This window comes from Vigna angularis, chromosome 5 (genome assembly GCF_016808095.1).
Source record: "Vigna angularis cultivar LongXiaoDou No.4 chromosome 5, ASM1680809v1, whole genome shotgun sequence".
Classification (NCBI taxonomy): Eukaryota; Viridiplantae; Streptophyta; class Magnoliopsida; order Fabales; family Fabaceae; genus Vigna; species Vigna angularis.
Genome location: NC_068974.1, coordinates 12,387,089 through 12,399,104, shown reverse-complemented (window position 1 = coordinate 12,399,104; position 12,016 = coordinate 12,387,089). Strand labels below are relative to the sequence as shown.

General features: G+C 31.8%; 1 protein-coding gene across 3 annotated transcripts; it reads right to left on the bottom strand.

The window, feature by feature from the left end:
• Window positions 1-4,758: 4,758 nt before the first annotated feature.
• LOC108340714 (uncharacterized) lies at window positions 4,759-11,573 on the bottom strand. 3 transcript variants are annotated; one of them, XM_017578248.2, is made up of 22 exons: window positions 11,237-11,573; window positions 10,788-10,945; window positions 10,115-10,194; window positions 9,862-9,948; window positions 9,699-9,749; window positions 9,492-9,609; window positions 9,193-9,249; window positions 9,017-9,081; window positions 8,798-8,881; window positions 8,668-8,718; window positions 8,523-8,585; window positions 8,292-8,338; window positions 8,103-8,172; window positions 7,947-8,009; window positions 7,024-7,113; window positions 6,895-6,933; window positions 6,550-6,777; window positions 6,358-6,443; window positions 6,116-6,164; window positions 5,959-6,039; window positions 5,751-5,844; window positions 4,759-5,234 (listed from the first exon to the last, which is right to left on the bottom strand). In XM_017578248.2, the coding sequence occupies exons 2-22, from the start codon at window positions 10,903-10,905 to the stop codon at window positions 5,032-5,034; spliced, it is 1,824 nt and encodes a 607-aa protein (XP_017433737.2). In that variant the 5' UTR covers window positions 10,906-10,945; window positions 11,237-11,573; the 3' UTR covers window positions 4,759-5,031. The 3 variants fall into 3 exon arrangements, with proteins under 3 accessions (XP_017433737.2, XP_017433736.2, XP_017433738.2); XM_017578247.2 differs by having other exon boundaries at window positions 11,268-11,573; XM_017578249.2 differs by lacking the exon at window positions 11,237-11,573 and adding an exon at window positions 11,154-11,172.
• Window positions 11,574-12,016: the final 443 nt, after the last annotated feature.

Genomic DNA, 12,016 nt, shown 5'->3' with positions numbered 1-12,016 from the left:
GGAGTCAATTAGATGAACTGACTCTTGAGAACTCCAATTGAATATCAAAAAGACTATGGTAAGTACGAATACTTCAGGAGGAAAATCAATGGATACGAATACTTCAAGACATTCAAAACTAATACTTAAAATGATTCATATGAACAAACCGAACGCTTGTGAATACTTAGTTCATTTGGGTTGAGTATCAAGAAATCCAAATGCCAGTCAAAGACTGAGCACTATAGTGAGCAAACCCTAGAGGGTTTGAACGAACGCTCGTATTAGGAAGTTTAACGTAAGGATATGGAACGAGTGCCTAGTGTAAGACCAAACACTTGTTTAGGACAACACTTGGTATGAGACCAAATGCTACTAAACTTAAAGAGAAAAGGCTTGATAATTATACCTAGATACTATTGGGATAGTGTTTAGGAATAACTACAATATAGAATTATATATATATATATATATATATATATATATATATATATATATATATATATATATAGATACTTAAATTTATAACTGGACACCAAGACATAGTTATACTTGGCCGAACGCTCAAGCATAGTGATTCAAAATGCAGACGCTCGTCCTCAAATAGGATTCTTCCCAAATGAAAGAATCCACTTCTAACCAAGTTTACTCGAATTACCGAACGGTCAAGGACCTTTCAGTAACGAACATACACTTTCTTAGGGAATTTCATATTAGGGTCATTTATATTCCAACTCATTTCTTACACATAGTTCATAACTTTATACATTCATGTCAAAATCAATTTGCATACTTCATACAATCCATAACATAGTAAATAATCATATTCATACTTTATATACATTCAATCACTCAGCAACATGCATTCATTATCAACGAACGTACAACGAACCTACAATTAAATTAAATAAGCTTCCCTTACCTCTGAGCGTGAACGAAAGTCCTAAAGACAGATTTTGGTTTGCCTGACTACAGATCGTTCTACTCTCAACGCTCAACAACTCTTCAAACTAAACCAAACAACATAAAATTAATAATGATTCAGACCAGATGACAGCATGCAACCAGAACTTGGTTTGCATGTACCAGAAAACGATCGGCTAAGATAAGGAAACTTACCGGTTTCAGAACTCGAAACTGTTCGATTCAAAATGAAGCTCTGGACGTTGGAAGTGTTTCTACGGTGCCTGAACGGTGATCGGAGAAGAGAAATGGTGAGTTTTCTTAGAGAGAAGGGAGAACTTTTAGTGAGAAGGAGGAGAAAATGAGAAGTTCAGAGTTTTTGGGGAAGAAGGGTGCATGCAGAGAGAGTGAGACGGAAGTTTCAGAAAAATCAGTTTTGCTTCCCACGTCAAAACGAACGTCCGCTCATCTGCTGACACCTGCCTTCCACTATCTGATTTCCAAATTCTCGTTGCTTGACATCTGGCATCCGTTCAGAGGGGTTTTGGGTGCGTTTTTAATGAGGTCTGACAATATATATATATATATATATATATATATATATTCAAAGATGCAGAAGAGGAGAGAAATTTAAACTAAAGGTGACTAATTTTCAAATGCTTTACTTTCGGAATTTGTCTTGTACAAAAATTAACTAGAACTACAAATATCAAATTTGAATGGTAAGTTGTCTTTGGGAAATGGGGAAATAAATCTTTAATTTTGCCACTTATAATTTTTGTCTAATTTGAAGTATTCTTTTTGGACCTTTCTATCGAAGTTGCTATTTGATGACACGATATATTTTGTTTGAGGTGCATGTGAAAGATCTAGTTTATTTGCAATTTAATCTAAGTTTAGTTCTAATTTTTTTAGTTCCTGATCTTATCCATATTCCTTTTTGCAGTCGTATCACTTTCTATAGTTTATTCGAATAAACACAAAAATTTAATATTTACCTTATATAAAAATTCTCCTATACTAACTTTTGAAAGATGATATACATTTTATGGTAAATTCATTGAAATAAAACATTATCGCAACAACTTCTCACCTCCCATGAGATCGTAGACAGTTAAGAATCAAATTCTAAAAAAGGTTAAAAGGAAAGCACACTCTTAGAAACCACTTTATATATAAATCAATTTCAACTTACAAATAAAAGTATTATACTTTATAAAGAAATTTATTTCATTTTCTTTATCAAAGACAATTATAAACTAATTCATACGTATGGAATTTACTTTAGTTTTTTTTTCTATTAAAAATACTTATAAAGAATATCTGACATTTTCTTTAATTAGCAAGTATTTTAATTTAAATGAGAAAAAGTAACCAATTGTGACTCATCAATCCATGTGAATACATGCATCATAAAAGGAAATATTTCAAATTCAGGCGTTTTCTTTATCATATTTTCTACCTTTATTTATGAAAATCCACTTCCCAAAACAACATCATACCATGAGTTCTGTCTTGTTTGATTCCTCTATGTAACATCCTCATAAGCTTTTTGAACCCAACAAATCACAACGACACATGAATTTGCAACTCCTAACACTAAACAATTGCACATGAAAAGTTAGGCACAACAATAGTAAAAAAAGAAAACTTCAACTCAATTGGTTTTTTAATAAACCTAAAAATTCATTAAAAAGAGAAAAATTAGGTAATGCAAGAAAGAGTGGGAAACTTACTTAAATGACAAGCCTTATGAAAAGCAAATCTTTCTCTCGAAATATCATACAATTCCAAATAATCAGTTAAAAGTATAAATTATTTATTGCAAACGAGTCTGTATACAAGTCAATTGATTAAATGATTAAAATAATTGATTCTGTGTGATATAAAATTTTGTTTTTACTAAAATAAAACATATAATGAGTTAATTATTTAGCTTAGTTAACTTATTTAATTCAGATTAGATCATAAAGTGAAAGTGTTTAATAAATATAAATATTAAAACAAAGTGATAATAGATAAAGTTTAATTATAAAAAAAATTTAAATGTTTAAATTAATTATTAATTTATTTTTGTAAATTGTTCTTTTAACTGTGTAAAGGAAATTAGAATTTTAGGATTTGAATTGATTATTGAGATGTATGTGGATTAGACTGATTCAATTGAGTGTGTGTTTTGGAGTTGCATTTAAGAAAATTATGATCTTCTTTAAGTTAAGTATTTATCAAAGTTGGCTTAGATGTCTAATTTGGAATTGTATTTTTATATATTAACTAATAAAGGGTTTTGGAATCACTCCAAATAATAGACAAAGTGTTTCTTTTTAGTGAGGCAAGGATGATTTGGTAGGACTACAAAAAAAAAAGTGTTATTCCTTATCTTAGGCATAGTGGATGGTAAACCTAGATATTGAAGTCAACATAAAAATTATAGATAAATATATTAACTTTTGAATAAGATCAAAACCCATTTGATAAGATTATTACAACTATCGATATTATTTTTATAACCAACAAAAGTTAATAAAAAAAATGAGTGAGAGAACATCTAAAACCTAGAGAACAAATTATTCTCAAGAGTAAAACTTATATACGTAAATACATGAAATATATAGCATAAGATGAGTGATGGTGAATGTGTAAAATTCATGATATGTATGAATGGGATATAATGTTATGAGAAGTTCTCTTTTTATTTGTGTTGATAAAACTTACATGTGTTGCTTGTTAAGTCTAAGTAATGTTTAGTTAGTTGAGAAGTTTAAAAACTAATCTAAAATTCAAGTTATATTTGATCAATTGAAAAATAAACTGAATCAAATATTTACATATTGTGATGTACATGAGTTTATAAGGGAATCATTTGATCCCAAAAAGGAATTAAAAATATATTAATTTGTCTTGTTCTAGCTTTAGCTTGAATTGTTTGAAAAGGGAAATAAGCTAACTATCATCATCGTAGTCTATGCTTTATTTAGAACCACACTCTATATAAAAAGGGCTCATGCACTTATTTTTATGACTTTTATCATAATAAAAACTATTATAGTGAAAGTTTATGTGAAAATAGATCTATTCATACTAGAAATATCAATAAATCCTATGAGAATGAAATTGCTTAGTCTTGGTAATTCACGCCAAAGTAGGTAGTGTAATATCTTTTTTTCTTTACTTGGCAAGCCGTATCCATGATAATAATTATATAGAAAGTATTTTTAATGACTATTTTTACTATAAAACATTTAATATTATTAAAAATGTTTAAACATGTTATAATAACAAACTTTATCTTTGTAAACTAAAATTCTTTAATGTTGTTCTCAAGATTCTAAGAAGTTATTGATCTACGAATTTATTGCTCCCTATTTATTGACTTGACCTCTATTAATAGCCTAATTATTGTTGTTAATATACAAGTTAATTTTACTACCAAATTTGATTATCTATAAACCATTAAAAATGAGTTGATAATAATATAAAAAATACAACTTTTGGTATAAAAGTTCCATCAAGATTGGTGATAATCCTTGTACTTTAAATCTAAAAATTCAGTCTTCACATTTCTAAAATACAATACAATTAATCCCAAATGTCACGTGGCCAAATTAACCACATCAACAAACAAGACTAAAAGAGATAAGGTGTAAAACAAAAACCAATTCCACCTTTATCTTAAAAATGTCAAAGACCAAATCATTGATTCTAAAATACAATAACTAAGACCAAATTTGACACAAATATGAAGTCTCTAAAAAACACATTTTGCTCTAATTTTATTCTTTCCCCAAGGAAATCCAAAGTGTGACATGATGAATCATGGAACATAGGATCACCCCTCTCGATTATTCATTCAAAAACTACAGAACAAAACCAGAATGGAAATTAAGGTGCCTTATGAAGATTGATAATCATAGGCAACAACCATGTTTTGATATTCATTGTGAACAAAAGTATGATCCACAAGGTTTGGCCTATATGGTTGGAAATTCGAAAAGCTGTTAAGACTCAAAATTTGCTTGATATGCTGGAGAAAGAAAATCCCTAATGAACTACTAAGTCCACTAAAAACTGTACAAGCTAACCGTGGACAAAATTCTCACTAGAGAAAATCAAACCCCACATATTTGTAAGCAAAAACAACCAAGTTGATTAACAGCTACCATCCACACACACCCCATTTGCAGTTGTACTTGTATATACACCATTTAAGGAACTATTGGGAGACTTGAACCCATTTCCATTGTGTGCTTTCAACATTGGTGAGTGTGAACCAAGTATCCCTTTTGTTATCTTTGTGGTATACCCTTTGCTTGCAGGCACAACTGGCTTATCACATGCTGCTGTTATTAACCCTGTCACAATCACAAATTCTTCATTTAGTTCATTCATTCCAACAATGTCAATGAATATAATCAAAATTTACCAATTAAATGGACCACACCACAAGAAAGGTTTTCAAACAAATAATATTAGTACTTTCCATTACTAGTAGAACAACCATCCTAATCACAAATTCAGTTGAAGGTGATGAAACTATATGCTCCTTTAATTTTGTAAAATGTTTGATTTCCTTGAAACAGGTATGTAGCAATGTCATTGAAGCAAATTTGTAGGTTTCTCCAACAACCTAGTTTGGAACTTCCCAAGATGCAGATTCCCATCTTAATCAATGCAATAAATTTCAATATATGGTTCAGCACTAAAGATGATTGATATCAGCAATAACCATAGCAAGCTATGGAAGGAAAATAGCACAAAACACTAAACTTTGGATGGCAAAATTGCACTCCATTCACCTAAGAAGTGAATCAATTAATTTATCTTCAAGTTTAAATGAAAAACAACAGGAAGTAACTCTGGAAAAATACCTAGGAACAAAGGAGAAGGTTTCCCTGGTCTTGACTTAAACTCGGGGTGAAATTGAGCACCAATGAAGAAAGGATGGCCAGGAAATTCAACTATCTGAATTTGTATAAATCGCAGTCATATAATGATAAAAGGAATATATATGTTTAACAGTTAGTGGAAATTTCAAGATTTAATGCCATAAGGGTTTAATTAATCTCAAAGACACACCTCCATGCGCTTCCCTGTTTCATCTTTGCCAACAAAAGACAGACCAGCACTCTCAAGTTGTGATATCAAGTCAGGATTAACCTGTACAGCAAGAAAATTATTGTATGCATGATTCAACGTAAAGGAAGCTTCTAAAAGTAAACACAATTTAATTTACCTCGTATCGATGCCGATGTCTCTCATCAACAAAGTGTACATTGCCATACCTGATGAAAAAAATAATATCATATGGCTGCTATATCAATTTTTGGTGGAGACCAATATGGTACCATGTGAACTAAACTCTTAGTATCGAAGTGATAATGAATATATTCTTGTTGGAACAAAGAGCATCAAAACTTATAATAAGTGTTATTCCCTCAGGAAATGACAACATATGAAATACTAATTTATCCTTACAACTTGGCCGATTTGCAGTCAGCAACATGAAAGTAAGTTCTCCTAGAACCGAGACGCATAGTTCCCCCCATATGAGTCTTTGAACCCTATTGATATATACAATATAAAGTTACAAACAATCTTAACTAAATTTACCAAGGAAGAAATTATCACAATATGAACAGAGTAAAATGGGTGTATAAAGATATATACTTCTGGCATAAATATGACACATGGATTTTTAGTTTTGGAATCAAATTCTGTGCTATTAGCATCATGAAGACCCAGAACAGATCTTGCAAACTCAATGACAGCAATTTGCATCCCCAAGCAAATGCCTAGAAATGGAACACTGTTTTCTCGAGCATACTTTGCAGCAAGAATTTTTCCTTGCACACCTCTATCACCAAATCCTCCTGGAACTAGAATTCCATTAGCACCCTGCAATAAGAGTTCATTAAGGGAACATCTCAAGATAATCTACATGTACATACAAATACATTCATTGTCAATAAGAGAATTGACAAACAGTCCAAATGGTAGTAGCAAATAGAAAACCTTCAAAAGAGCCCAAGCAGCTTTATGTGCATCAGGATCCTGCAAGAAGTAAACATATCATCAGAGATTTGACATAAAGTAAAACAAAACAGTTAAATGACATGCAGAACAATAGAAAGATCTGTCCACCTCCTTAGAGGTATCATCTTCAAGATTTTCCGCAGGAACCCAGTCCACAACAAGCTTACGGTTGCAAGCAACAGAAGCATGCAAAAGTGCCTGCACAAAAGGACAAAGAACGTAAGCCTCAGCAACATTATAGTTCAAACACTGCTTTATAGTTCATATCAAATTCACTTGAATGAGGAAATTCAATACATACCCAAAGATTCAAAATCAATCTTACTTTACATACATGCATTTTGAGCAATAACAAGTTGGCTTATCCTCACAAATACTACATCCTTTTTAGATTGAAAAGAAAAACCAACGGAAAAGGCAAAGGAATTCATCCATAAAATGTAGTGGTAAAGAAAGATGCAATATTCCATGCAGGAAAATACAAATTTAACATGAAAAACTTTCTCAGGTGTTTTTACTCAAGTAAATCTGTAAATATGTTGACTCACTCACTTTGCCGCTGACATTAAGAATGGGATTGCACAAGAAAAAATAACATGAAAAAGCAATTCAATATATTTTGCGTTTGTAAGTCATAATTTATCACTAGTGATGTCATAACTCCCTATAAATTCTGAAAAACCAATGCTTCGTTTTAGCCATTTTTCTTACTTTTCCTTATTTTCTTAAGGTTCTGTTGCTTTGCCTTAGTATACCAAATCCAGGTTTCCATGCATCAGAATCGTAGGGTGATATAGACACCCATTGCTGATTACATTACTGCAGATTAGTCATCACAAGTGGTATGAGTGCATCTATGCTACAGATAACAGAATCAGGACCAAAATTGATAAAACAGTGATTGAACTCTAATAAAAAATCTAATGACGGGTTGAAAAGGACAAAATTTATACTTTAATTTAAGAGTTAGTTGGCCTTTATATGAGCACATTTTGCAGATATTGCAAAGATCACTGGCAAATTTTTCGTACCTTCAGTACAGAAAGATATGCATCTGAAAGATTTGTATATTTTCCCACCATTGCAATTCTAACCTGTGAAGAAAAAAAAAATAGTTGTGAAACTCACACTGATGGAATATATAAAAGGTTTTTTGGAGGATATACATCAGGAATATTGAAACTCACAGATTCATTAAATTTGTCATATACTTTTGTTGTTGCAATCCACTCCTTAAAATTGGGCTCTGTAGCAACACTGCAAATAATAGGACCATAAAGATTAGCGGAATCACAAAACTGCTGGTGGTAAATGCCATCAGCATATAAATATGATGAAGATGTACAGCAAATTAAAGATGAGTTTGTCAAACAAACCCTCCAAGGTTTAACGTTTTCAAGATTGCCTCGTGTGCCTTCTGGTCCTATTAGTAAAAGAATATCAAAAAGGAGAAATTTTGGTTATTATATGAATCACATTGCTTAACAAAAAAAAATGCAATTCAACTGCCTAGGAAAAAGAATACATAAACCACAAGCTAAACAACTTCAAACTTCACAAACACAACCACAAAAAGTAGTTTCGTAAAATATCACAGAACTACTTACTCTTAACAGCAAAGGAATGTGCCAAATATTTGGAACATCATAGAGAGTGAGTATGCTTGATGACTGCACAAGCAAAAGTTTCCTTTGAATATGCAAGGGTATATAAAGATAACAAGGTGAAAATTGTCAACATTAGTATCATTACCGGAACATGACAAAATTGAGAAAGTTTTTCCTTGACATTGTCATCAAGTTCCTGTAAAAGACAATGAAAAACTACAATCAAAATGTGGAACCAACAGCATGAAAAAAAAGTTAAAAAGTAATAGACAGACCTTTGAACTACGACAAGCAAGAAGATTTGGAGTCAACCCTAACCCTCTGAGTTGACGGACACTGTGCTGAGTTGGCTTTGTTTTCTGCAATGCAATCCCAATCTATTTATTAACTATGAAAAATAGATCTAAACTATAATCTAAATACATTTTCTCTAGTTCATTTCTAAGAAAGATGAATAAAAATGCTTCAATGATAGCAAACAGCTTCCACTATACCTGTTCACCAACAACATTGAGAACAGGAACCAAGCTGACATGAACTAAACAGAAGTTTCCTGGGCCTAGGAAAAGGAAACAGTAACATAAGCAAGACTACATTGTTGAAGACACCCAACAGAAATTAGTCAATATAATTCAGTAGAATATGAGGTATCAGGCATGACAATTATTACCTACACGGTACGAAAATTGGCCAAGTGCTTCAATAAAAGGCATGGACTCAATATCCCCTACATTAAAGAAAATTCATCGGATTAACATCGAAAATATGAAGGTTCAGGCATTTTCATAATACTGTTACAGTCCTACTTAAAGTAAGAAATTATGGCTTCATCCCATCCATGATTTTTAAAATTAAAATATTGAATAATTAGAATAATGTATAAAAAAATATTTGGAAGAATAGTGTTATAATACTATTGGAAATCAAATTTTATTTTAATAAAAAAATATTTAAAAACTATCTATTTACCAATAGTTCCACCCAACTCAATGACACAAACATCAGCTGGGCCTTCTTTTCCATCAACTGGTATCTGTGCCACACGCTCTATCCATTCTTGGATGGCATCAGTAATGTGTGGAACAACCTACCAGTACAACAAAGATGAAATCAGAACCAAGAAGCATCAACCCAAAACAAATATATTTGGAGATAAACCCAGAAGACTAGATGTACCTGCACGGTCTTGCCAAGATAATCTCCTCTTCTCTCCTTTGCAATAACAGACTAAAAAAGCATTCAAAATAAATACAAAAGCACTAAGAAATCAAGCACAAATAGAAAGATTAACTGATTTCATAAGACATTTTTAAAGGGAAAAAAAGACAAATTTACCAACCTGGTAAATTTTTCCAGTTGTAATATTATTGTCACGAGTTAACTTGAGGTCCAGGAAACGTTCATAGTTTCCAAGATCGAGGTCAACCTTCAACCAAATTGAAAATAAGACATGAACGAAAAGGTATCCTTTTACTATAACTGAATTCAACCACAACATTGAATATTCACATGATAATGCGCAATGCCATGTTATTCAACAACTAAGTTCAAAGAAATGAGTGCATATCATATAAAAAGGGTCAGGTAATTACCTCACCGCCATCATCTAAAACAAACACTTCCCCATGTTCAAAAGGAGACATTGTTCCTGCATCAGTGTTCAGATAGGGATCTGCAAGAGATAGATAAGTTTAATCACAACTCAAATTGCATAAAAACAAACATTATTTTGTAAACCAAAAATAGTTTCACAAACAAAGAAAGACCAGGCTTTTACAGCATTACCAACTTAAAAAACACAAGCCAGTCATTTCCTGTGTGCCAACACACATACATTAAAATGAAATCTTTCTCAGTTCCCCCTTGAACTTCACATTGCCATTCACTATTATTAATTAAGATATGTTCAACTTATTTCAAATAAATATCACTTGTCTTGGTTACAACTGTAAAATAAGATCATTTATAAAGACGATTATAATCAATTCAGAAACATGCATAAAAAATGTAACAAACGATCAGATGGAAAGAATTAAATTCACCATTCCATTGTTTGGATATTTTAAAATAAAACTAAACAAAAGAAATTAAAAAAAAAGGAAAAACTTATTATATCCCATATGTACAAAATGCATGTCATTCTGATCAATTCCATTCATTCTTGTTTCAAGAAAAAAATGCAACTGGCAAAACCAGCCCATTCCATTCTATATTTTTCTATATTACAATAAATGAGTGACAATTAAATCCAAGAAAAAAAAATACCAATCTTGATAGAAGTGACTCGAAAGCCGCAGGCCTGAAGGAGCACACCAATACTGCTTGCAGTGACTCCTTTCCCAAGTCCACTCACAACACCACCTGTCACCAACACGTACTTCATCTTTTTTTCTCTAAATCGAACCCCTCTTTTGCTGTTTCTCCTACACCACATGCAAACACTCACACATGTCAGTAACCATAACAGAAAAAACATCGTTAGACTCAAACACAACAGTGTTATTGAATTAATTAACCATTCCTAAGATCCACCACTTAGCCACAAAAGTACCGAAAACAATGAAACCACCACAACCACCAACAACAGAAACATTACACGAAAATGCAAATATGAGATGACAAAATACACACGCGGCAGTGACATTGCAGAGACATCACCCGCATGCAGAACCAAACAAACACGAGGAAAAAACTGACAAAGACGGAAACTTTACAGAAAAAGAGATGATGGGTGTGTGAGAAAACCTTAGGTGACAATGAGGGTGATAGCGAAAAGGGTTATTTTTATCCTTTGGTATAAGGAAAAAGAAGAAGAAAAAGGGGTATTGGTGGGAAAGCTTGAAGGGTTGGAATCTGAATCAGGAAATGGAATGAAGAAGTGTTCAGAAGGAATGAGAGAGAGAGGAAAGAGAAAGAGAAGGTTTGAGTTTTAGAGTGGGTTTGATGGGAAGGAATGCGTGATGTATGAATTGGTTGAACCCTTTTTCTTTCCCTCTCTGCAGGCACACTTCTCGTTTTTGTTCAGGCGGCGGGTGAACAACTAGCCTCCCTCCCCCTCTTTTTCAACTTATATAGCAAGCAAAACCCACAAATTAAATACAAATAATAAAAAATAAATATTTTATTAAAATTTAAAATTTATCCTTCTAGCTGCTATATTTAAAAAAAAAAAAAGTTTTGTTTTCTCTTACTTAAATACAGTTAAGAAGAGTTACAAGTGTTGCATGATAACTTGGTTTAGTTTTGAACTTTTTTGTCATTTGACACATCATTGTAGTAATTTGTTAACCTTTTAATAGCTAAAATTAACTTTTTACCCTATTATTTGACTTTGGTTTGGTGTTGATTTTAAAAAACTCTATAACTTGTTTTAAATGTTAATTTTTAAATATTTTACGTCTTATTTTATTTTTTATTGAAATAGTTATGTTTACCTCTTTTACTGGCTTTATTTACTCATAGCCATGGTTTTATTATATTTTATTTTGCATGGA

What these genes read in the sequence shown, in the direction of transcription:
- LOC108340714 (XM_017578248.2), bottom strand. Translation starts at nt 10,905, where the DNA reads ATGAAGTACGTGTTGGTGACAGGTGGTGTTGTGAGTGGACTTGGGAAA. An exon ending in ACATTCCTTTGCTGTTAAGA is followed by an intron (nt 8,339 to 8,522) that starts GTAAGTAGTTCT and finishes TTTTACTAATAG; the next exon opens with GACCAGAAGGCACACGAGGC. An exon ending in CATATCTTTCTGTACTGAAG is followed by an intron (nt 7,114 to 7,946) that starts GTACGAAAAATT and finishes CCTTTTGTGCAG; the next exon opens with GCACTTTTGCATGCTTCTGT.